Here is a 26,503-nt window from a genome sequence, read left to right as displayed (position 1 = left end):
CTTGTAATGTTCCATGTTGTAGCTGAGGGATAGCGTGTTGCGGTTTCAGTACATCGTTGCACCACTGCTCAGTTTGCTTTCTCACACCTCTGCTGACAGTATGTTGTCAGGTGGTAGTGGACCTTTGGTGGCCACGTATTGTGTTTGCTGTGGTGGACCAGGTTGAAAATCCATTGCATTGGGATTAAGGTTAGCCACTTTCCCCCTTTCCTTATGCAGATATGAGTTCATGCCATCAGAGCGCGCTGCTGAGTGACTCCTTCTGTCTGAGGCATGCAGCACGGCTAATTTAGCCTCTGATGCAGCCAACTCTGCGTCCAGATCAAGCTGCTCCTTTCTCCTCCTCAGCTGTTGCTCCTGCTCCTCAATAGCATGCTTCTCCTTTAAAGCAGCTTGGCGAGCAAGAAGCGCTGCTCTGTCCGCTTTCGCCAGCACCCTGGCTTGGCTTGTGCTCGACCTACCACTATAACCAGTTTTGTGTGATCTTCTACTACCCACATTAGAAACACTGTCAGTTGGATTAATACCAGTACCATAATCAACATTTTCATGTGCAGCTTCAACATCACCATTTACATTCACAGGAACACCTGCATCAGCATTGGCATTCAAAGCAATAGACAAATCAGTGTGAACATTTTCAGAACCCATTGTCAGAAAAACCTTAGTTTCACAAATAACATCATTATGCTGCCCTCACAACTGCGTTCCTGTGCAGAGCTAGACAGCTAGCTAACAGTGAAGAGATTGCACGCTGGAAATTCCTTTTCTCCTTTTTATTTTGTCTTCTTCTTTCTCATTCATTTACACTCTTTGTCTTTCACTCTTTACATTCCAATAGCGCTCTCTCTCATTTACTGTAAAACTGCAATAAAACAAGAAAATAAAACATACATGAATTTCACATAAGAAATCCGAATACGTAACACAACGCATTGTAATCTATTCCTCACGGAACGAGACCTAGCGTAGCTAGGGCAATCTGACTAGCAGAACATATCAGGACATTAAACATCACGTTTTGGGACATTTAGACCGAAATTACGGGTACAAACAAGCAGATGTAAGTGCTATCTTGCTTACAAAATGAATCTAACACAAAACAATACTTACAGACAAACATTGTCCAAGGCTCAAGTGTGGATAGGAAACGAAATGTGAGCACTGAAAGTCTGTCCCGTTCATGAAGTCAGATACAATAAAAACTTAACAGGAAGTGGATAATTGGCGCAAGAAGGCGCAATAACGAAAATGTCCACTAGATGGCGGTATTCACCATCAAAATTACGGCAACTCAGTCAGGGCTTCTTATAGAAGGCAGAACAATCATTATTTGGAATCATTTTTGCTTTAAACCAAGCATCATGCCTTTCTTTTTCTTCAATAGGTAATAAACTTAACAATGACTCATGAATGCGTTTTGCATCATGACAATTTTCCACCAAACATTTCAGAGCGTTTTGTAACTGAGAAATGTCATGTTTTAAACCGTCCATTGATTTCCTAATTGCGCTTGCATTGTCCAATTTTACCTTTCTGTCCGTCTGTAAAGCCAACAGTTTATCAACAAGTGCGTTTGCACGCTTACTTTGCTGGTCAACGCCACTAACAACACTACTAGGTTTAGTAGCTGTTGGTTTATCACGCCGATCCATGTGAAAGTCAATAACGCAAGTCACGCAAAGTCACTCAGTCCAAACGACGCACGATTTCCAAAGTCAAATGTCTGCCGGCATTTAATACATATGTTGTGTTTGTACCCGGGTACTGTGTGCACACAAAATAAACAAAAGATTTAATTGGCCATTAAAGATTGTAGCGCTACAAATACCTTTCGTTGGGCGCCTTGCAGTCATCAGCTGGTTGTTGGATGCTCCGATGTATGGTTTCCCCGTCATATGAAACTCCTTGTCAGCAGCCGACAAATCCAAACAATAAATCCACAACGAAAACAGCTCTTCATGCTCCTAATTCCACAAGCGCAGAAGACTCCGACGTGCGAACTAATTACAAACAGTGGCGAGGTTTTGACTAATATTAAAGAAGTTCTGTTCTGATACGGAACTACTGAGGCGTCACTGACGCGGGTGGTGGCTAGGCTGACGCGCTATATGTTCCCTGAGGCTATTTGCTAGCTACACTGTGACTTACTGTGATTTGAAATAAAACAACGGTACTTTTTGAGTCAATGGTGATCCATTTATTTTACGAGTCCAACAACAGGTTACGCACTGTAGTCACAAGTCGAAATCAACAACAACAGTAAGCCAACATAGCGTAGCGGTGTACCGGTGTAGAGGTGTAGCACGTAGCGGTGTAGCGGTGTAGCGGTCAAAACCCTTTGCCCTTCCGGGTAGGACGCCTAACCAACAACAGATGGTTCCTACCTAAATACCTGACGGAAGGTTAATTATTATGTGCCACCCAGTGGACAAAACATAAATCAAACTCATAAAGAAACCATACATTTTGGCTCCTACGCCCTACCCGAACCAGGGTTTGTCCACAGCCCGCTTTTATTGGTGCAGTTGGTGAGAGGCAGGGGTAGATGATGGTAGTGCGGCATTTGGTAGTTACATGTAGCATCTAGGCCTGTGGTAGCATTGTAGCAGTTAACAATAGCTAAAGCTGTGGTAGTATGATAGTATCTTAGCAGTTAGCATTGGCATCTAGCAGTTAACATTAACAGTATAGGTGACTCGAGCTGTATTGTCTTCTTCTGTTCTTCTTAGCAGTTGGCGGTTAGCATTTAGCATTAGCATTAGCTAAATGGTAGCATCGGTACTGTAATGTCTTCTTCTGTTCTTCTTAGCGGTTAGCATTAGCACTAGCATTACCTAAATGGTAGCATCGGTACTGGCCACTACCTGGAGCATCTCCTAAACAGGCCTGTGTCAGTTGAACGTGGCAGTGCTGTTTGGATTGTGTAGGAGCAGTCTGAACTGGCACTAGGGGGGGTGACTCTGGGGCGCCGGAGTTCACCGCCTAACCTCCTGGAGGTGTAGTGGGACTAAGTAGGCGAAACACCGTTTAAAGGAGGTTTCCATCTGATGACCCCCAGAGACGTGTTAGGAATCACTGCTCTTTGGCAGGTATAGAGGCAGATTAGGGCTCCAAGGTTCTTCACTGAGAATGAATCCTCTTTTTGAGCACAAGTATCTTGTGTTTAAATGAACTAATCTCACAATGGAGAAAATCATTTTCACTTTCATCACAGAAACTCTACAGAACACACAAGGGGGGGGGGGGTGCATACAGCAAGTGGATGTGCAAATAAGAACAAACGGAGCAATGAATTACAACTATGCAAACACCACAAAAAGAATTTCAAAAATGTAAAAATAGAAAAAGAAAGTGCTGTCAGTGATGCAGTGCGTGAGGCCGTCGATGTCATCTCCATAAGAGCTGCAGAGCATGCTCCAATATTTGATGATCGACAGACTGAAATCATTCAGCTTCATGTTTTATTGAACTTTGGTGTGTTGATCCTTTTCTTGTTGATAGCTGCTAGTTTCTCCAGCAGCTTCTGAGTCTGAACAGTGAATTTCCATCCCTGGTGGTCTTCCTCTCTGTCTAACAGGATCTATGGGAGACCAGCCTCTGCTGAACTTGGACCTGGACCTGAACCCAGCTGTGTGTCCTTCAGGAGTGACCGGTCAATGGATGGCCTCATTGACTTTAAACAACAACATTTCTCTGACAGACAGTAAGTATTTCTCAGTGTTAAAATCATGTTGGACGATATCACCTTGATTTTCAGCATCGTTCTTCTTCACATTCATTTATATTCTCACATGTGAAAGCTGCCCAGTTGAACCAGTCTTCAACTCTTGACTTCTGTTTCACATTTTCTCCACACACACGTTCTGACTGACGACTGCATGAGTATGAAACAGTGATTTCACTGACGTCTGATGCAGAGAAGGATGTTCTGGAAAACCAACACAGTAAAGTGAAAGCTGCAGAGAAATGCAGACTGGACTGTTGATTCACAGCAGGATCAGCAGCACGAGCAAGCGTGAGCTAATTCTTCATGATTCCTCCACAGAGTCAACCAGGAGAGCTCAGAGGTTCCCAGTGGTCAGTCTGCCCAGCAGCATCAGACTCACCTGGACTCCATATTTATGGTCAGTACATGTACAACAGCTACTTTTACATCTATTCTGTTCACAATAATGTCCATGCTGCACGTTTTAGACCAGTGGACTGTCAGTCTGTTCAACACGGATCTGATGTTTGGCTCCATGATTTCAGTTTGTGTGATTCATATAATATTCTGTTCCAGCTGCTGGAGGAGAACATTGTCACTTTTGTGAAGAACGAGCTGAAGAAGATCCAGAAGGTTCTGAGTTCAGATTACCCAGAATGCTTAGAGAGTCAGAGGGAGGATGAGGAGGTGTTGGACGATGAGGATGAAGAGCAGAGGAGGAGCAGCAAAGTGGCATTTCTGAAGATCACACAGCACTTCCTGAGGAGAATGAAGGAGGAGGATCTGGCTGACCGTCTGCAGAGCAGTAAGAGGATTTCTGTAAAGATTGAACCTGCTGGATAAATGGGACGTTCACTGATGTCTCAAGAGATGGAAGAAAATATGTTTGTATTTTTAGGGTCATTAAATTGTCGTGTTCTTCATGAATCTCTGAATGATCTTATTTATTGTGTCTTCATTCAGAACATGTTGCTGCAGTTTGTCAGTGTCAACTTAAATCCAACCTGAAGGAGAAGTTCCAGTGTGTGTTTGAGGGGATTGCTAAAGCAGGAAACCGGACCCTTCTGAATCAGATCTTCACAGAGCTCTTCATCACAGAGGGGGGGACTGGAGAGGTCAATGATGAACATGAGGTCAGACAGATTGAAACAGCATCCAGGAAACCAGACAGACCAGAAACAACAATCAGACATGAAGACATCTTCAAACCCTCACCTGGAAGAGATGAACCAATCAGAACAGTGATGACGAAGGGCGTGGCTGGCATTGGGAAAACAGTCTTAACACAGAAACTCACTCTGGACTGGGCTGAAGACAAAGCCAACCAGGACATACACTTCATGTTTCCATTCACTTTCAGAGAGCTGAACGTGCTGAAAGAGAAAAGGTTTAGTTTAGTGGAACTTGTTCATCAATTCTTTCCTGAAACCAAAGAAGCAGGAATCTGCAGGTTTGAGGAGTTCCAGGTTGTGTTCATCTTTGATGGTCTGGATGAGTGTCGACTTCCTCTGGACTTCAGCAACAATGAGATCCTGACTGATGTGACAAAGTCCACCTCAGTGGATGTACTACTGACGAACCTCATCAGGAGGAAACTGCTTCCCTCTGCTCGCCTCTGGATAACCACACGACCTGCAGCAGCCAATCAGATCCCTCCTGAGTGTGTTGACATGGTGACAGAGGTCAGAGGGTTCACTGACCCACAGAAGGAGGAGTACTTCAGGAAGAGATTCAGAGATAAGAAGCAGGCCAACAGAATCATCTCCCACATCAAGACATCACGAAGCCTCCACATCATGTGCCACATCCCGGTCTTCTGCTGGATCACTGCCACAGTCCTGGAGGATGTGATGAAGACCAGAGAGGGAGGAGAGCTGCCCAAGACCCTGACTCAGATGTACATCCACTTCCTGGTGGTTCAGTGTAAACTGAAGAATGTCAAGTATGATGGAGGAGCTGAGTCAGATCCACAGTGGACTCCAAAGAGCAGGAAGATGATTGAGTCTCTGGGAAAACTGTCTTTTGAGCAGCTGCAGAAAGGAAACCTGATCTTCTATGAATCAGACCTGACAGAGTGTGGCATCGATATCAGAGCAGCCTCAGTGTACTCAGGAGTGTTCACACAGATCTTTAAAGAGGAGAGAGGACTGCACCAGGACAAGGTGTTCTGCTTTGTCCATCTGAGTGTTCAGGAGTTTCTGGCTGCTCTTCATGCCCATCAGACCTTCATCATCTCTGGAGTCAATCTGCTGTCAGAGGAACAAAAAAAACCCCAGCGGTCTAAAGTATTCCGAGATGATCTTCAATCAACACAGCTCTACCAAAGAGCTGTGGACAAGGCCTTACAGAGTCCAAATGGACACCTGGACTTGTTCCTCCGATTCCTCCTGGGTCTTTCACTGCAGACCAATCAGACTCTCCTACGAGGCCTGCTGACAGAAACAAGAAACAGCTCAAACATCAATCAGGCAGCGGTTGAGTACATCAAGAAGAAGATCAAGGAGGCTCCCTCTCCAGAGAAAAGCATCAATCTGTTCCACTGTCTGAATGAACTGAACGATCGTTCTCTGGTGAATCAGATCCAACAGTCCCTGAGTTCAGGAAGACTCTCCACAGATGAACTGTCTCCTGCTCAGTGGTCAGCTCTGGTCTTCATCTTACTGTCATCAGAAAAAGATCTGAATGTGTTTGACCTGAAGAAATTCTCTGCTTCAGAGGAGGCTCTTCTGAAGCTGCTGCCAGTGGTCAAAGCCTCCAACAAAGCTCTGTAAGTGTGCAGAAATGTTGTTGATTTCAGAATTAATTAAATGTGCTGTCATTGACTCAAACGAAGAACATTTTCACTTTTGTTCATTATTTCCTCTTCAGACTGAGCGGCTGTAACCTCTCAGAGAGAAGCTGTGAAGGTCTGTCCTCAGTTCTCAGCTCCCAGTCCTCCAGTCTGAGAGAGCTGGACCTGAGTAACAACAACCTGCAGGATTCAGGAGTGAAGCTGCTGTCTGCTGGACTGCAGAGTCCACACTGTGAACTGGAAACTCTCAGGTCAGATCAAGTTATTGTTTGTTGTAAAAGCGTTGACAATTTTTTTTTAAATGTCAGAAGTCCATCAATATGAAACAGCTTCTCTCATTTCAGTTCTTTTGATTGGCACATTTTTTCCATCCAGACTGTTTTTTTCAATGTACATTTTTTTATCTTCATTTGCTGTTCAGCATCAAATATGAGTGAACTCTGGCTGAGATGGAGATCCTCATTTCTGGTCTGATATCATGTGACTTTGATTACTGGATGTCTCTTTATTCCTGATTCAGTCATGATTAATGACCTCAAAGCAAAGAACCTCTGTCTGTCAGTCTGTCCTTCCATTTTCTCAACAACTGTTCATCTGATGGACTTCACACTTGGTGGGTGTGTTGCTGAGGACCCAAGGAAGTACAGTGTCGAGTGTGAAGTAGTTTGAATGACCTACAACTCAGAAATGGTTGAGAATTATTACATTTTAATTAAAAGTTTCCACTTTATCCTGCACATCTTTTCTATCCTTTATGATGCTGGTATAGTATCTCAGGAAATCACAGACCAGTTGTATGTGTTGTAAAATCATCTCACGTGATGCTGCTCAGCCAATCAGATCTCTGCATTCTAAGAGCAAAGATTTGACGGACACAGCAGTACCCTGAGATGATTTGCCATCTGTGTTGTTCTGTGTGTTTTCAGGCTGTCAGGCTGTCTGATCACAGAGGAAGGTTGTGCTTCTCTGGCCTCAGCTCTGAGATCCAACCCCTCTCATCTGAGAGAGCTGGACCTGAGCTACAATCATCCAGGAGACTCAGGAGTGAAGCTGCTGTCTGCTGGACTGGAGGATCCACACTGGAGCCTGAAGACTCTCAGGTATGAAGAGGCCTGCTGCAGCCACAGACAGTCAGTGTGATAGAGGAGGAAGAGCTGGAATCATGTTGTCTGTCTTTTTGGTTGATGGCGGATGTGAGTTTGATATGAACAGTCACACATGTAGGAAGTCATTTTCCTTTGCTCAGAACAGAAACACTGGTTGAACATAGAAAGGAGATATTTGTGTTGGAGGTCTCAAGGAGAACATCTCCAGGAACAAACATGATAATGACCTGTTGGTAATAATTGATGCAGCTTGGACAGATCTCTGGATGGTAAATGAACTGTCTGTCATTTTGAGAAATATCCATTTTGTCCTGAAAAGAAATAAAACACCTTCCAATAACTCCAAAGCAGTTATATTCAGTTAAAACTGTGTCCCAACCTGACAGCCACAGAACAGGGCAGGACTTTTGAGGTTCTACATTCAGGTGTATTTCTCAAAATGTTGGACTGTTCCTTCATCAGTGTTGAACAATTGTAGTGAACATGGTCTTCACAGTGAACATGGGTTGTAAATACATGAAATTTTCAGACACCAAGTTGCTGAAAAGATTTACACAGAACAGAGTCACAACGACTCGTCTCAGATATTTAATTGATTTACAATATTTAGACTTTAATGAACACAGAGAGAAGATAACATGTGGTGCATCGTCACATCTGGGAAAAGAGAAGGAGAACCATGTCTAATAATAAATGATTAAAGCTCTGCTGGTTTGTTTAGTGAAGACACTGTAAGACGGATAATTAATGATCACAGGTGGGAGAGCAAGAGAGTGATCAATAACTGAAACACCTCAGAATATAAGAAGGCAACAGATTGAAATAAGGAAATGATGGAGGCAGATTTAATAATGAGAGAGAATCTGTGACAGTTCAGGGATGTTCCTACCTGCAGAGGTGAATCAGAGTATTTCTGGTCAGAAGACTGTGGAGCGCTCCATGAACAGAACATGATGGATGGACATTACCTCTGGCAGCGTGTGGTGAAGGATGACGGCAGGACGACTGTGAGGTCCAGAAGCGGCTTCAGCAGGTTCAGCGTTCATGCAGGACAAGTCCTGGACCAGATGTTGCAGCTGGATGCAGCTTTTAATGCAGGTGTTTGACAAACAGAGCATGTTGTTGAGGTGGTGTTGCTGATCCCAGGTGGAGCAGGTGGAGGGTGAGCTGAAGGAGTGGGCCTCACACAGGAGAGGACAGAGAGACTCTGGGTCTCTGCTGTTGATGGTTCAGCGTCTGGAGACCTGGTTCGTTTGGACAGACGAACAGAGAGGCCGACACGACGCCGGCTTCAGAAGTTCCAACAAGTCTTTGCTGTGTGATTGGTCCGTCGTACCACAGTAACAGGAACATGCACAAAACATCCCAACACATGAAATGATGCTCTTTATATCAGGAAGAGGTTTTCTGACACTTGAGAGATTTTGGAGGGAAACAGTCTGGGAGTGTCTGTCACTGGGTTTGATGGCAGAGGTCTGGAACCAAGGACTGCTTCTGAAGAGGGACTCTTCATGGAGTCGGGATGGTCCAGAAAGAGGTTTGTGTGTGTCATCAGATGTTGTCCTCCTCCTTCACACACACCAACATCCTGTGGGTCAGTGTCAGTGTGTGAGCAGATGGTGGAGGTGAAGAGGTTTAGGTGCAGCAGGTAGAAGCAGGTCGGATGAACATATTGTGTGTGTGTGTGTGTGTGTGTGTGTGTGTGTGTGTGTGTGTGTGAGAGAGAGAGAGAGAAATGCTGAAAGAGGATGTGCTGGTCTGACCCCCCTCCTCCTTTCAGGGTGGAGCCTGCTGGAGTCCGATGGTTGAGACCAGGTCTGAGAAAGTGTAAGTGTGTTTTTCATTTGATTGATGAAAACAAAGCAGCGCACATTCAACCATCTTCAAACTGTGACATCACTCATTCACATCTCTGATGTCATCATCAACCTGTGGATCAATGAACAGATGATGGATCAATAACTGCAGCTGTTTTCTTCTTGTTCTCTCCATCAGATTCCTGTGAACTCACAATCGACACAAACACAGTGAACAGAAACATCAGACTGTCTGACAACAACAGGAAGGCGACATATGTGAAGGAGCATCAGTCATATCCTGATCATCCAGACAGGTTTGACAGGTGTCCTCAGCTGCTGTGTGGAACTGGTCTGACTGGTCGCTGTTACTGGGAGGTCGAGTGGAGAGGAGACGTTGATGTATCAGTGAGTTACAGAAGAATCAGAAGGAAAGGATACAGTAAAGACTGTGTGTTTGGAGGGAATAATCAGTCTTGGAGACTGTTCTGCTCTGATGGTGGTCGTTACTCTGTCTGTCACAATAACAGAGAAACATCCATCATCTCCTCCTCCTCCTCCTCCTCCTCCTCCTCCATCTCTGACAGAGTAGGAGTGTATGTGGACTATCCTGCTGGCACTCTGTCCTTCTACAGAGTCTCCTCTGACACACTGATCCACCTCCACACCTTCAACACCACATTCACTGAACCTCTTTATCCTGGCTTTGGGCTCTGGTCCTGGTCTGCTTCCTCAGTGTCTCTGTGTTCTCTGTAGGATGAAGAAACTCCTCCAGTTAGAGAAACATTCTCACTGCTGAACAGATCAGTTGAGTCTGTGCAGGATCACAGTCATAGAAATCTTTAAGTTTATGATCATAAATGAATCATTGAACTTTGTACAAAATGATTCAAAGTGATTGAAAATATTCCTCATTTACATTGTGACCTTCTTCCACTTCCAGTCCTTTAAAGATGGAAGCTGTGATCATTAAATTGTGGACATGCTGCAGATTTCTACCCTCTGCTGTGTGTTGTTTTGAATTGTGGCTCTTGTTCCAATAAAAGCTGAATGTTACTGTGAGTGTTTATTGTTTTTCTCAGGTCAGGACTCGAGGTCCACCCATGTGGTTTTTTCAGGGCTAAAAAAGACAGTTTAACCAATAAAAACTCATAAGAATGCTGAACATCAGAGCCAATAATCAGTCAATTCATTATTCATTATTTAAGATACATTTTCACTGTTATGATTCCTGACGATAATCTCACCTCATGCATGATTATCTCATCTTGAGGCCCTGCAGAGGCCTCAGTTTTCAGTTTTCTCTTCTCAAGCCTTTATTGTGTGACATTAAGTCGCCCAATTCTGCCAGCAGGATGCCAAAAAATGGATTCTTTTAAATCAGAAATGTTGTCATGAAGAGACTCAGGAGGCTTCATCGTAACCAAATCTTAACCACAAAACAAAATGAAAATGATACGAAACCAAAGATAATTTCTGTTTTTATTTCATACATCAGGCTGGTTTGAATGCACAAAGCAAATCTCTGACTTTCCAGCGTTAATGCTTCTATAAATATACCTGTTAATAAAGGTTTATTATTGTTGTAGGATTCTTTCACTGCCAGCTGTGTTGGCTGTCATTCGCAGCAGGAATCAGGCCCATATTCAACACACAGAAGAACTTTTCATCTGTAACTTCAGCTCATTCTTTCTGTACATGTGAATAAATGAATGTGTTGAATTGTAATGTTGTCTATTGTTCAGGCTACAAGAATAAATGTCCAGTCAACAGATGTGGTTGGAGTCAAACTCTGCCTCCGCTTCCGGGGTTGGAAGTTTACTTTCACTTTCACTTCTGATGTGACGCAGATTATTTTCTCCATCTCAACCTGCAGCTGAAGGTAATGAAACAACTTTGAAATGTTTTACTCGTTAGCACAAGCTGTCGTTAGCTTAGCTTCACTGGAAACAGCAACGATCCGCAGCTCCATCCTTCATTTCTCCAAACTCTCAGCTCTGAGTGTATCTGTGAACTCGAGACGAAGGAGGTGAAACAGCAGCCGGTGAAAACAGCCGCCGTGTTGTGTGGATGTTTGAGAGAGTAAACGCGGGGATGAGGGTAGAAGTAGAGAGAGTTGGTGCTCATGAGTTGAACACAGAGTCGTTATTTCTGTGTAGCACCACTTACTGATGGCTGAAGGCAGCTTTTCCTGCCTGGTTCAGCCTGTGGAGCAGGCGGAGACGAGCCGCTGCTCTCCCGCTGTCTGTGCCTGTGAAAGCGGCTTCGCTCGGCCGGACAGCCGCTGGAGAACAGCTGCTGGTGTCGGTGAACGTCCTTCTGTTTCCACTACAGGACTAATGTGGAGACAGGATGGGAGTCAGAGAGGTTCTCACAGCTTTCTGAACATTCAACAGGTTCTTCTCAAAGACAAGAAACAGCATGAAATGAGCCGTCAGAGCTCCAACACTCCTCCAACAGGAACTAATGTCCGCTCCACTGTTTGACAGGAAGATGCTCATTACCCCAAAAACATGTTTGATCAGCAGCTGCTGAACAAGAAATACATGAAACACATTCATTTACCTTCATCTTTCAGTGTTTTATTGACTCTTTATTGATTTCAGGACACTGTTGGTCAATATTCAGAGATCTATCCTCAAGAGTCAGCAGTGGTAGAAAGTGAGTACATTTACTCAAGTATTGTACTGAAGTACAGTTTTCAGGTACTTGTGCTTTACTCACAGTCACGAGAGACATTTAACGGCAGAACAAGTACTTTTGCTGCAGATACTTAAACAACATAACACTGATAATACTTGAGTACTTTTACTTGAGTAAGAGTTTGAATGCAGGACTTCTACTTGGAATGGAGTATTTGTGTATTGTTGTATGAGTACTTTTTCTTCAGTGAATCTTCTTCAATTCATGAATTAGAGGAGAACCAACTGAACATTGTCTCTGTTTGAACTTATAATTAATGCCTGTAATTAGATTAATTTACAGGAAAATTTCGAGGTCATTATTAGGAACGTCTGTACCTCTAAAAAGTCATGATTTATTTGTGTAAATGTTTTGATAAATTGTGTTGTTTTTATTGTCAGTGATGGGACTGATTGAATGTTATTATAGTGGAGATTTAATCCACGTGTTGGTGTAAAATAATCACCTATAGCTTGTTGCATCAAGTCATTTTCTGCAGAGACTGTGTAGGTGGAGAGATTCTCTCAGATCACATCAGTCCATCTTTGTCCTTCAGTGTGTCAGTGGATGTCAATGGTCCTCCATGCATCAGGTGTGTGTGCTGGCTGCTCTTCACCTGACTGCAGCTTCGTGGCGCCATCTAGTGGACTGATAGTAGAACAGCAGCTGTGCCTCACACTGCTGTGTGACTGCATTCAGCTGACACTGATATGAAGCAGAAGATAACAGCCAATCACTGGAGGAGCAGCTGATGTTTTGACAGGAGAAATGATGTAAAGGATGATTTCAGCTGATGTGCAGATGAATGATTTGTGTTTCCTCTCCAGATCAAAGTGTGTGTGAGCTGATGTGAGTTGAGCAGCATGAATCCATGTGAGGACAGAGAGGAGGGAGTCCGTCCCTCTGAAAGCAGTCTGTGTGGGGGACATGACGGCCAGACCAAAGCTCAGAGGTGAGATGAGGATCTCTAAGTGTCCAGGACTCTTGTTCATGTCAGAGCTCTCAAATCACTCCAGCGTCATTGTTCACACTCAAAGCTCTGTGTGTGTTGTGTTGAAGGCCAGAGCATCAGGACACATCAGACTCTGCTGGACCTGGACCTGAACCTGGACCTGAACCCAGCTGTGTGTCCTTCAGGAGTGACCGGTCAATGGATTACCCCATTAATTTTAAACAACAACATTTATCTGACAGACAGTAAGTTGTTGTCAGTATTAAAATCATGTTGGACAGTTCGACCTGAAATGTTCATATTTCCCTCCTCATGTTGTTCACTGCTGATGTTTGTCCTCATTAAATCCAGTCTGACCAGTTGTCCATTAAAGGACAGGGTCACATTTTTCCAGTGTGTCCCTGAACCACACTGACAAGCCCACATGTACATTGACAGCTGAGGATCATATGAGGCTTCAGCACAAATCAAGTGGGGATCTTCCAAAGTCTCATCATGATGACATTTCCTCTTTGAATTTTGGACTAAAATGCTTCACCTACCATCATCTATAAACAACAGTCAGGATATTTGTGGTGAGTTTAGTGAGACGTTAGAAAAAATCTGCTCAGAAATGAGTCAGTTTAGTTCTGCTTTGGTCCAATATTTGATGGGAAAATGAAGCGATGATCCACAGACTGAAATCATTCAGCTTCATGTTTTATTGAACTTTGGTGTGTTGATCCTTTTCTTGTTGATAGCTGCTAGTTTCTCCAGCAGCTTCTGAGTCTGAACAGTGAATTTCCATCCCTGGTGGTCTTCCTCTCTGTCTAACAGGATCTATGGGAGACCAGCCTCTGCTGGACCTGGACCTGAACCCAGCTGTGTGTCCTTCAGGAGTGACCGGTCAATGGATCGACTCATTGACTTTAAACAACAACATTTATCTGACAGACAGTAAGTTGTTCTCAGTGTTAAAATCATGTTGGACGATCTCACCTTGATTTTCAGCATCGTTCTTCTTCACATTCATTTATATTCTCACATGTGAAAGCTGCCCAGTTGAACCAGTCTTCAACTCTTGATTTCTGTTTCACGTTTTCTCCACACACACGTTCTGACTGATGACTGCATGAGTATAAAACAGCGATTTCATTGACGTCTGATGCAGAGAAGGATGTTCTGGAAAACTAAAGGCTGCAGAAAGTCAAAGAGGAGACAAAGCTGAAAAATGTGTTGTGTGTCAAACAAGTGGAAAAGAAACAACACCTGTACCTGTTTCCTTCATGTAGCCCAGAGAAGTTTGTTCTAGTTTTCATTTGACCCACAGTTCAATGTGAAATCACCCGTAGCTTTAGTTTGATCCAGTATTCTCTGGTTTTCTGATGTTTCACTCACTTCACCTGCGACAAGTTTATTGTGACTCAGCACCAATTTGTGCTGGACAGGTAGCATCCAGTTAGCTTGTGTGAGCTGTGTGATGCTGTCCACAGCATTATAGGGGTCAATAAGAACTGGAGGGACTAAACCAGACCAGCTGGTGAACCGACACAGTAAAGTGAAAGCTGCAGAGAAATGCAGACTGGACTGTTGATTCACAGCAGGATCAGCAGCACGAGCAAGCGTGAGCTAATTCTTCATGATTCCTCCACAGAGTGGACCAGGAGAGCTCAGAGGTTCCCAGTGGTCAGTCTGCCCAGCAGCATCAGACTCACCTGGACTCCATATTTATGGTCTGTTCATGTACAACAGCTACTTTTCCATCTCTTCTGTTCACAATAATGTCCATGCTGCACTTTTTAGACCAGTGGACTGTCAGTCTGCTCAACACGGATCTGATGTTTGGTTCCATGATTTCAGTTTGTGTGATTCATATAATATTCTGTTCCAGCTGCTGGAGGAGAACATTGTCACTTTTGTGAAGAACGAGCTGAAGAAGATGAAGAAGGTTCTGAGTTCAGATTACCCAGAATGCTTAGAGAGTCAGAGGGAGGATGAGGAGGTGTTGGACGATGAGGATGAAGAGCAGAGGAGGAGCAGCAAAGAGGCATTTCTGAAGATCACACAGCACTTCCTGAGGAGAATGAAGGAGGAGGATCTGGCTGACCGTCTGCAGAGCAGTAAGAGGATTTCTGTAAAGATTGAACCTGCTGGATAAATGGGACGTTCACTGATGTCTCAAGAGATGGAAGAAAATATGTTTGTATTTTTAGGGTCATTAAATTGTCGTGTTCTTCATGAATCTCTGAATGATCTTATTTATTGTGTCTTCATTCAGAACATCCTGCTGCAGTTTGTCAGCGTCAACTTAAATCCAACCTGAAGGAGAAGTTCCAGTGTGTGTTTGAGGGGATTGCTAAAGCAGGAAACCGGACCCTTCTGAATCAGATCTACACAGAGCTCTTCATCTCAGAGGGGGGGACTGGAGAGGTCAATGATGAACATGAGGTCAGACAGATTGAAACAGCATCCAGGAAACCAGACAGACCAGAAACAACAATCAGACATGAAGACATCTTCAAACCCTCACCTGGAAGAGATGAACCAATCAGAACAGTGATGACGAAGGGCGTGGCTGGCATTGGGAAAACAATCTTAACACAGAAACTCACTCTGGACTGGGCTGAAGACAAAGCCAACCGGGACATACAGTTCATGTTTCCATTCACTTTCAGAGAGCTGAACGTGCTGAAAGAGAAAAGGTTTAGTTTAGTGGAACTTGTTCATCAATTCTTTCCTGAAACCAAAGAAGCAGGAATCTGCAGGTTTGAGGAGTTCCAGGTTGTGTTCATCTTTGATGGTCTGGATGAGTGTCGACTTCCTCTGGACTTCAGCAACAATGTGATCGTGACTGATGTTACAGAGTCCACCTCGGTGGATGTGCTGCTGACGAACCTCATCAGGAGGAAACTGCTTCCCTCTGCTCGCCTTTGGATAACCACACGACCTGCAGCAGCCAATCAGATCCCTCCTGAGTGTGTTGACATGGTGACAGAGGTCAGAGGGTTCACTGACCCACAGAAGGAGGAGTACTTCAGGAAGAGATTCAGAGATGAAGACCAGGCCAACAGAATCATCTCCCACATCAAGACATCACGAAGCCTCCACATCATGTGCCACATCCCGGTCTTCTGCTGGATCACTGCCACAGTCCTGGAGGATGTGATGAAGACCAGAGAGGGAGGAGAGCTGCCCAAGACCCTGACTCAGATGTACATCCACTTCCTGGTGGTTCAGTGTAAACTGAAGAATGTCAAGTATGATGGAGGAGCTGAGTCAGATCCACAGTGGACTCCAGAGAGCAGGAAGATGATTAAGTCTCTGGGAAAACTGTCTCTTGAGCAGCTGCAGAAAGGAAACCTGATCTTCTATGAATCAGACCTGACAGAGTGTGGCATCGATATCAGAGCAGCCTCAGTGTACTCAGGAGTGTTCACACAGATCTTTAAAGAGGAGAGAGGACTGTACCAGGACAAGGTGTTCTGCTTCATCCATCTGAGTGTTCAGGAGTTTCTGGCTGCTCTTCATGTTCATCGGACTTTTATCAAATCAGGTGTCAATCTGCTGTCAGAGGAACAAACAACCCCCCGGTGGTCTAAAGTATTCAGAGATGATCATAAATCAACACATCTCTACCAAAGAGCTGTGGACAAGGCCTTACAGAGTCCAAATGGACACCTGGACTTGTTCCTCCGATTCCTCCTGGGTCTTTCACTGCAGACCAATCAGACTCTCCTACGAGGCCTGCTGACACAAAACAGAAAAAGCTCAAAAACTCATCAGGCAACGGTCGAGTACATCAAGAAGAAGATCGAGGAGGCTCCCTCTCCAGAGAAAAGCATCAATCTGTTCCACTGTCTGAATGAACTGAACGATCGTTCTCTGGTGAATCAGATCCAACAGTCCCTGAGTTCAGGAAGACTCTCCACAGATGAACTGTCTCCTGCTCAGTGGTCAGCTCTGGTCTTCATCTTACTGTCATCAGAAAAAGATCTGGATGTGTTTGACCTGAAGAAATTCTCTGCTTCAGAGAAGGCTCTTCTGAAGCTGCTGCCAGTGGTCAAAGCCTCCAACAAAGCTCTGTAAGTGTGCAGAAATGTTGTTGATTTCAGAATTAATTAAATGTTGTTATTGACTCAAATGGAGAATATTTTGACTCTTGTTCATTATTTCCTCTTCAGACTGAGCGGCTGTAACCTCTCAGAGAGAAGCTGTGAAGTTCTGTCCTCAGTTCTCAGCTCCCAGTCCTCCAGTCTGAGAGAGCTGGACCTGAGTAACAACAAGCTGCAGGATTCAGGAGTGAAGCTGCTGTCTGCTGGACTGCAGAGTCCACACTGTGAACTGGAAACTCTCAGGTCAGATCAAGTTACTGTTTGTAGCAAAAGTGTTGACATATTTCTTTAAACTCAGAAGTCCATAAATATTAAACAGCTTCTCTAATGTCAGTTCTTCTGATTGGCAGATTTTTTCCATCTTGACTGTTTTTTTTTATCTGCAGCCAATTAACTCTGGCTGAGATGGAGATCCTCATTTCTTAGGCCAGATTGTAATGCCTTAATGATGGGTAATGCTAAACCTAAACAGTGCTCAGATCGGGTAATGACCGTCCCTCCCAGTGCTGCTCCACTCTTCATGTTTTGGATCAAAATGCAAGAATTTTAAAACATGCTGACAGGAGACTCAACATTTTAACACAAATGTTTTTTGTCTTCTTGTTCATTATTTCCTTTTCAGACTGAGCGGCTGTAACCTCTCAGAGAGAAGCTGTGAAGTTCTGTCCTCAGTTCTCAGCTCCCAGTCCTCCAGTCTGAGAGAGCTGGACCTGAGTAACAACAACCTGCAGGATTCAGGAGTGAAGCTGCTGTCTGCTGGACTGCAGAGTCCACACTGTGAACTGGAAACTCTCAGGTCAGATCAGGTTATTGTTTGTCTTGAAGGATTTAAGTTGCTTCTATAAATTTTGAGATGCATTTAATTTAAACAGTCTCTGTCATGTCTGGATTTAAAATTTCACAGCACAGAAAGTCAGTTCATTTTCTTCATTTTCAGATTCACATATTTTACAGCAAATCTGAACTCTGGCTGAAGTGGAGCTTGTGAAATGATGTTCAGAAATCATTTCCCAGCCTGCAGTTGTAAATCACCTTTTGTGTGCATGTAAAAAAACTGTCTGCATGTATCTGAATGTGTGAGTTTTTAAAAACAAAAAGGTTCAGTAAAGAGGAACAGGTTGTTATGATGGAGAGTTTTGAAGAATATAAAAACTAATCGAGGAAAAACAACACTGTTGCTGCTCATCAGACAACAGAGGAATGCTGTCAGAAAACAGCTGATCCTGTCAATTCTTCAGTTCATATATTTGTTTCAGCTCTCAGTCGCTCTCAGAGCCTCCTGTTTATTTCTAACTGAACATTCTGGAGCTCTGAAACTTTAAACTCGACGCAGCAGATTTAAACATTAGACTGAGGAACTGGATTCAGGTCTGACACTGTCCCCTAAAGAAGGATCCTTGAAAATCACTTTATTTTTTTGTCCAAAACAAAGTGAAATGAATTTTCTTGATTGAATATTATCTGTGATAAATATCAATAGAATAATGAGTTTTCTAATCAGTGTTCTATTAGCTGCAGTACCAGCAGTGTAAAACAGACTCGGCAGCAAGGCTCTAGTTTCTGTGCCTTCATCATTCTTTGAGTGTGTTGAGGATCTGCTGTGTCAGATTGAAAGTGTTAATATTACCTGAAGCAAACAGGGAAAGACTGATTTTCTACCAGCTGAATGATGAAGGTTCCTGTGGCTAAAAACCACAACATGATGCATCCAGTTTGTTCTGCTGTGATCACACGGCTTCGTTCAGTGACATCACTAATGTTGAGCTCAGCAGGTCTGCAGACACAACGTATTCCCTCAGCTGAGAATGTGGATCCTCGTAGAGAATTTCATCAGGAGAAGAATGAGTTCAAGTGAAATCTGAAACTGTGAACAGAACCTCCTCTGGAGCAGGTTGGGTGTGCAGCATCAGTTGCCATGGAGATCTAAGCAGGCTAAAAGAGAGACACCTTCATGACAGTGAAAACTGTGCTTTGGCTCAACATACCTGCTGACCCATGAATCTCTGTTTGTAGCACAGCCCTCTGGTTGTATCTGTGTTTGTCTCTCGATTCCTTTGTAAAACAAACAGTCAGCGGTGGTGCTCATATGGTGGATTGTGAGCTGTAGTTTCCCAGTGAACACACTGACCTCTTTGGTCGTCACAGTCCCTGTCACTACCCGGTCTGAGTGACACATGTGCATAGGCCAAATTCTACTGCCTGACCGATGGGTAATCCTAACCCAAACCAGTCCTCAGATCAGGTAATGATCGTCCCTCCTGTCCGGCCTGTTGCTGCTCCACTCTTCCTCCGGAGCCACTGGTTGCTGCTGGAGTGTCTCTGGGCTGGACAGAGTGGACAGCCTGGCAGTCCTCAGATCCACATCACTACCTACTGCTGGGCTGCTCCTTCAGAAACACCGAGCCAAAAAATGACAGACACAGTCAGGACAGCTTAGTTTCAGGGTTTGTTTTGAGCAGAGATAGAGGACTCATCAGGGAAGATGGCGACTGCACAGTCTGCCCAACGGCTGGACAGACCGGCCAGCGCCGCTGGTGACAGGTGCTGGTCCAGTCTCAAAGCTGGGTCTGGGTCCAGCTCCACATAGAATGAAGTGCAGTTGTGCTTGATGTGTGTTTGATGGGACTGTGACAACCTGAACCACAGACACAACCAGAGCTTCACATAACACAGCCTCTTTGTCTGACTCAAAGTGTTGTTGTAAATTTATCACACAACACTTTGCTGTTCAGTCAGTAAAACAGCAGCACACCTGTGTTGCTACAGACTCAAGAAGAGAATGAATGAATGCCTGCATGGCCTGAGAGATGCTGAGTGAATTATTTACCACCACCTCAGTGAACTTGTAGCTGGTAACTTCAGTGTCACTCACACAGATGGGAAATTTGTGTTTCAGTCTCTCAGACTCTGAAACTTCACTGCTGAAAATATATGAAATATATTCAAATCATATCTGTGCAAAACTTTTTCACACACACAAAATATTTCTACAGCTAAACTTTAATTTGTGAGATTTTTTAAATCAAACTCACACATTCAGATAGGTGCAGACTATTTTTTCACCTGCACACAAAAGGTGATTTACAACTGAAGGCTGTGAAATTATTTCTGAACATCATTTCACACAAACTCAAAATATTAATGAGCCTTATTTGCTCCCATTTTTTATTTTTATTTAATGTGATGTTGATTACTGGATGTCTGTTTATTCCTAATTCAGTCATGATTTATTGTCACATCTACAACATGTTTTGGATCGAACAGCAAAGATTTCAACATGTGCTGAGAAGAGACTCAACATTTTAACACAAATGTTTTTTGTCTTCTTGTTCATTATTTCCTCTTCAGACTGAGCGGCTGTAACCTCTCAGAGAGAAGCTGTGAAGTTCTGTCCTCAGTTCTCAGCTCCCAGTCCTCCAGTCTGAGAGAGCTGGACCTGAGTAACAACAACCTGCAGGATTCAGGAGTGAAGCTGCTGTCTGCTGGACTGCAGAGTCCACACTGTGAACTGGAAACTCTCAGGTCAGATCAAGTTCTGGTTTGTTGTAAAAGTGTTGACATATTTCTTTAAACTCAGAAGTCCATAAATATTAAACAGCTTCTCTAATGTCAGTTCTTTTGATTGGCAGATTTTTTTTCCATCCAGACTGTTTTTCAATGTACCTTTTTAATAATTCAGCTTCATTTGCTGTTAAGCATCAAATATGAATGAACTCTGGCTGAGATGGAGATCCTCATTTATGTTTTGACATCATGTGACTTTGATTACTGGATGTCTCTTTATTCCTGATTCAGTCATGATTAATGACCTCAATGCAAACAACCTCTGTCTGTCAGTCTGTCCTTCCATTTTCTCAACAAATGTTCATCTGATGGTCTTCACACTTGGTGGGTGTGTTGCTGAGGACCCAAGGAAGTACAGTGTCGAGTGTGAAGTAGTTTGGATGACCTACAACTCAGAAATGGTTGAGAATTATTACATTTTAATTGAAAGTTTCTACTTTAACCTGCACATCTTTTCTATCCTTTCTGGCCCTGGTTTAGTGTCCCAGGAAACTCACAGACCAGTTGCACATGTTGTAAAATCATTTCGTGTGATGCTGCTCAGCCAATCAGATCTCTGCATTTTGAGAGCAAAGATTTGACGGACACAGCAGTACCCTGAGATGATTTGCCATCTGTGTTGTTCTGTGTGTTTTCAGGCTGTCAGGCTGTCTGATCACAGAGGAAGGTTGTGCTTCTCTGGCCTCAGCTCTGAGATCCAGCCCCTCTCATCTGAGAGAGCTGGACCTGAGCTACAATCATCCAGGAGACTCAGGAGTGAAGCTGCTGTCTGCTGGACTGGAGGATCCACACTGGAGCCTGAAGACTCTCAGGTATGAAGAGGCCTGCTGCAGCCACAGACAGTCAGTGTGATAGAGGAGGAAGAGCTGGAATCATGTTGTCTGTCTTTTTGGTTGATGGCGGATGTGAGTTTGATATGAACAGTCACACATGTAGGAAGTCATTTTCCTTTGCTCAGAACAGAAACACTGGTTGAACATAGAAAGGAGATATTTGTGTTGGAGGTCTCAAGGAGAACATCTCCAGGAACAAACATGATAATGACCTGTTGGTAATAATTGATGCAGCTTGGACAGATCTCTGGATGGTAAATGAACTGTCTGTCATTTTGAGAAATATCCATTTTGTCCTGAAAAGAAATAAAACAACCTTCCAATAACTCCAAAGCAGTTATATTTAGTTAAAACTGTGTCCCAACCTGACAACCACAGAACAGGGCAGGACTTTTGAGGTTCTACATTCAGGTGTGTCTCTCAAAATGTTGGACTGTTCCTTCATCAGTGTTGAACAATTGTAGTGAACATGGTCTTCACAGTGAACATGGGTTGTAAATACATTAAATTTTCAGACACCAAGTCGCTGAAAAGATTTACGCAGAACAGAGTCACAACGACTCGTCTCAGATATTTAATTGATTTATAATATTTACACTTTAATGAACACAGAGAGAAGATCACATGTGGTGCATCGTCACATGTGGGAAAAGAGAAGGAGAACCATGTCTAATAATAAATGATTAAAGCTCTGCTGGTTTGTTTAGTGAAGACACTGTAAGACGGATAATTAATGATCACAGGTGGGAGAGCAAGAGAGTGATCAATAACTGAAACAACTTAGAATATAAGAAGGCAACAGATTGAAATAAGGAAATGATGGAGGCAGATTTAATAATGAGAGAGAATCTGTGACAGTTCAGGGATGTTCCTACCTGCAGAGGTGAATCAGAGTATTTCTGGTCAGAAGACTGTGGAGCGCTCCATGAACAGAACATGATGGATGGACATTACCTCTGGCAGCGTGTGGTGAAGGATGACGGCAGGACGACTGAGGTCCAGAAGCGGCTTCAGCAGGTTCAGCGTTCATGCAGGACAAGTCTTGGACCAGATGTTGCTGCTGGATGCAGCTTTTAATGCAGGTGTTTGGCAAACAGAGCAAGTTGTTGAGGTGGTGTTGGTGATCCCAGGTGGAGCAGGTGGAGGGTGAGCTGAAGGAGTGGACCTCACACAGGAGAGGACAGAGAGACTCTGGGTCTCTGCTGTAGATGGTTCAGTGTCTGGAGACCTGGTTCGTTTGGACGGACGAACCGAGAGGCCGACACGACGCCAGCTTCAGAAGCTCCAACAAGTCTTTGCTGTGCGATTGGTCCGTCGTACCACAGTAACAGGAACATGCACAAAACATCCCAACACATGAAATGAAGCTCTTTATATCAGGAAGAGGTTTTCTGAGACTTGAGAGATTTTGGAGGGAAACAGTCTGGGAGTGTCTGTCACTGGGTTTGATGGCAGAGGTCTGGAACCAAGGACTGCTTCTGAAGAGGGACTCTTCATGGAGTCGGGATGGTCCAGAAAGAGGTTTGTGTGTGTCATCAGATGTTGTCCTCCACCTTTACACACACACCAACATCCTGTGGGTCAGTGTCAGTGTGTGAGCAGATGGTGGAGGTGAAGAGGTTTAGGTGCAGCAGGGAGAAGCAGGTCGGATGAACATATTGTGTGTGTGTGTGTGTGTGTGTGTGTATGTGTGAGAGAGTAATGTAACGTCCATGTTTGCATGCTGAAAGAGGATGTGCTGGTCTGACCCCCCTCCTCCTTTCAGGGTGGAGCCTGCTGGAGTCCGATGGTTGAGACCAGGTCTGAGAAAGTGTAAGTGTGTTTTTCATTTGATTGATGAAAACAAAGCAGCGCACATTCAACCATCTTCAAACTGTGACATCACTCATTCACATCTCTGATGTCATCATCAAACTGTGGATCAATGAACAGATGATAGATCAATAACTGCAGCTGTTTTCTTCTTGTTCTCTCCATCAGATTCCTGTGAACTCACAATCGACACAAACACAGTGAACAGAAACATCAAACTGTCTGACAACAACAGGAAGGCGACATATGTGGAGGAGCATCAGTCATATCCTGATCATCCAGACAGGTTTGACCACTGGCCTCAGCTGCTGTGTGGAACTGGTCTGACTGGTCGCTGTTACTGGGAGGTCGAGTGGAGAGGAGACGTTTCTGTATCAGTGAGTTACAGAAGAATCAGAAGGAAAGGAAACAGTAAAGACTGTTTGTTTGGACGGAATGATCAGTCCTGGAGTCTGTTCTGCTTTGATGGTGGTCGTTACTCTGTCTGTCACAATAACAGAACAACATCCACCTCCTCCTCCTCCTCCTCCTCCATCTCTAACAGAGTAGGAGTGTATGTGGACTATCCTGCTGGCACTCTGTCCTTCTACAGAGTCTCCTCTGACACACTGATCCACCTCCACACCTTCAACACCACATTCACTGAACCTCTTTATCCTGGCTTTCAGTTCTGGTCCTGGTCTGCTTCCTCAGTGTCTCTGTGTTCTCTGTAGGATGAAGAAACTCCTCCAGTTAGAGAAACATTCTCACTGCTGAACAGATCAGTTGAGTCTGTGCAGGATCAGTCACTGAAATCTTTAAGTTCATGATCATAAATGAATCATTGAACTTTGTACAAAATGATTCAAAGTGATTGAAAATATTCCTCATTTACATTGTGACCTTCTTCCACTTCCAGTCCTTTAAAGATGGAAGCTGTGATCATTAAATTGTGGACATGCTGCAGATTTCTACCCTCTGCTGTGTGTTGTTTTGAATTGTGGCTCTTGTTCCAATAAAAGCTGAATGTTACTGTGAGTGTGTTTATTGTCTTTCTCAGGTCAGGACTCGAGGTCCACCCATGTGGTTTTTTCAGGGCTAAAAAAGACAGTTTAACCAATAAAAACTCATAAGAATGCTGAATATCAAAGCCAATAATCAGTCAGTCCATTGTGAATTATGTCAGACAAATCTTCAAATCTTGTTTTCAAATCATAACATTTTTCCAGTTTATAATCAATAATTTTGGTTTTCAAAACTTAATTTCAGCTGTAAAGTTTCCTGACAATAATCTCACCTCATGCATAATTACAACATCCAGTTTTCAGTTTTCATTCAGTTTTTTATTGTGTGTGTTAATTATTCTGGATCAAATCTTGTCAGCCACTAATTAACACCGGGTGCAAAAGAATTGAAGAATTTACGCGGCGCACCTGAAGGCAACGCGCCCGACGACGCTGCACGTCGCCGCTAGGGGGCGCGCTGACATGATGGAGTCATGACGTGCCCACACTGGCGGCGCGTGGACGGGAAGGAGGCCAACAGACGCTGATGTGAGTCAGCTGCTGTGTCGAGACGGTAGAAGCGGCTCTTAAAGGGCTGAAGAGGGTCAAAGCTGCCTGAGATACTGCTCAGGACGACAAAAGGTTCAAACTCATCAATTCAAATTCAAATGCAATTCAGGCAGAGAGCGCGCGCATCACCTGTTGAAGCGTCTCGTGCTTCTTGTTGGTCCATTGGGACGTTTGTTGAGAGCTTTTGTGCAAACATCCACATTTTCAAGTAAGTTCAAGGTCCTGAAAATACAAAACAAACGCGTGAGATGTTCAAGTTTCTGTGTTTTTAGTCCGCATGTTCATTTGGAACAGCTGCACCAAGTTTTTGACGTTTTGTCATCACATCTGTATGTTTTCTCACTTAATTCTAAAATATTCCAAGTTAATTACAATAAGTTTCCCAATTGTGCCAGCAGGATGTAAAAAATGTGTTGTTTTCCATCAGAAATAATATATGAATGTATAAAAGCCAAATGAATGATGAAAATCTAAAAAGGAATCATGTTGTAGGTTCTTGTCACATTTCCAGATGTTATATTGTCTCCATGTGGACTATTTTTAGAAGAACAATCGTTGATAGAATTGAAAAACAGATGAGCTGCAGTGTTAGTTTTGTGCAGCCATCAGTCCAAAATCACATAATTGAGTCTGATATGAAACTAAAGCAAGAAAACAAGCAAATCCTCATATTTGAGAGGCTGAAACAAAGAAATGTTTGGCATGAATCAGCTCTCAGCAGGAAGGATGAAGCGGTGGAGGGAACAGGAGGAGGATGAGGAGGATGAAGAGCTGGTGGAGGCGCCGCTCCGAGGCAAAGCACCCTGGAGCTTCACCGTGAGGGGAGGCACCGAGCACCCAGAGCCCCTGGTCATCACAAAGATACCGAATTTCCGGGATTGTTTTGGCAGCAGCGTGTTTGGACAGTGATGTTCAGTAAAGCATCATTTCTTCATGTTCCAACACAAGAAGTCCAGAAGAGTCAAAGTCCAGTTTTTCTCTTCACTTCTTCTTTTGGTTGTTTTAATATTAAAGAACAACGAATGAGCCAGTTTTGAGTCTTATTTTAACGTTTTTAGGACGTGGTTTTTACTTTGTGTCTTCAAGTTTTGGAAGAAGTACTCTGATCCATGAATAAAAGTAGAAATACCACGTTCTAATAACCATCCAGTACATGGAAACATCCTGAAATGTTCCCAAAGTACACAAGTATTATCAGAATCAAAAGTAAAAGTACTCACTGTGCCGACTGGCTCCTTTCACAGTGTGATATTATGACAGAATATTATTTTACTCTGTTTTTGTCTCACAAATACACATCAGAGCATTTAGAACTGTAGATACTTTGTGTACTACTTTTTATGTATAAAGTAACAAAGTAAACAAAGTAAAAAGTCCAATATTTTCCTTTGAAATGTGACAGAGTAGAAGGAAAGTATCATAAAAGTGGAAATACTCGAGTAAAATGTCCAAATGATGTAGAGTACTTGAATAAAAGTACTTAGTTCCATTCCAGTACTGGTGTCCTCTGCTCATGATAAAATCTGTCACCTGCATTATTCTTCATGTTATCAGTTTGTCCTGCCTGTCGTTCCCTTCCTGTCCTGCAGGTGTCCTCGCTGCTTCCCACCTCCA

The 26,503-nt window shown here is 43.6% G+C and overlaps 1 protein-coding gene across 2 annotated transcripts in view; it reads left to right on the top strand.

The window, feature by feature from the left end:
• The window catches only part of LOC121627468 (NLR family CARD domain-containing protein 3-like), a 42,998-nt gene extending 18,645 nt beyond the window's left edge, over positions 1–24,353 (top strand). Inside the window, exons 4-13 of one of the 2 annotated variants that reach the window (XM_041966396.1) lie at positions 3,581–3,706; positions 13,853–13,972; positions 14,670–14,748; positions 14,907–15,135; positions 15,294–17,097; positions 17,750–17,923; positions 20,476–20,649; positions 21,330–21,503; positions 23,290–23,336; positions 23,505–24,353. In XM_041966396.1, coding sequence (XP_041822330.1) covers positions 3,581–3,706; positions 13,853–13,972; positions 14,670–14,748; positions 14,907–15,135; positions 15,294–17,097; positions 17,750–17,923; positions 20,476–20,649; positions 21,330–21,503; positions 23,290–23,336; positions 23,505–24,049 — 3,472 coding nt within the window. In that variant the 3' untranslated portion in view covers positions 24,050–24,353. Of the gene's footprint in view, positions 1–3,580; positions 3,707–4,048; positions 4,128–4,285; positions 4,515–4,672; positions 6,477–6,577; positions 6,752–7,426; positions 7,601–9,386; positions 9,434–9,601; positions 10,465–13,852; positions 13,973–14,669; positions 14,749–14,906; positions 15,136–15,293; positions 17,098–17,749; positions 17,924–20,475; positions 20,650–21,329; positions 21,504–23,289; positions 23,337–23,504 lie in introns of those variants that run through there. The other variant, XM_041966397.1, reaches the window with a different exon arrangement.
• The last annotated feature ends 2,150 nt before the right edge of the window (positions 24,354–26,503 follow it).

Source organism: Chelmon rostratus, chromosome 24 (genome assembly GCF_017976325.1).
Source record: "Chelmon rostratus isolate fCheRos1 chromosome 24, fCheRos1.pri, whole genome shotgun sequence".
Lineage (NCBI taxonomy): Eukaryota > Metazoa > Chordata > Actinopteri > Chaetodontiformes > Chaetodontidae > Chelmon > Chelmon rostratus.
The sequence above is the reverse complement of the archived record's forward strand: the minus strand, read 5'-3'. Positions and strand labels throughout refer to the sequence as shown.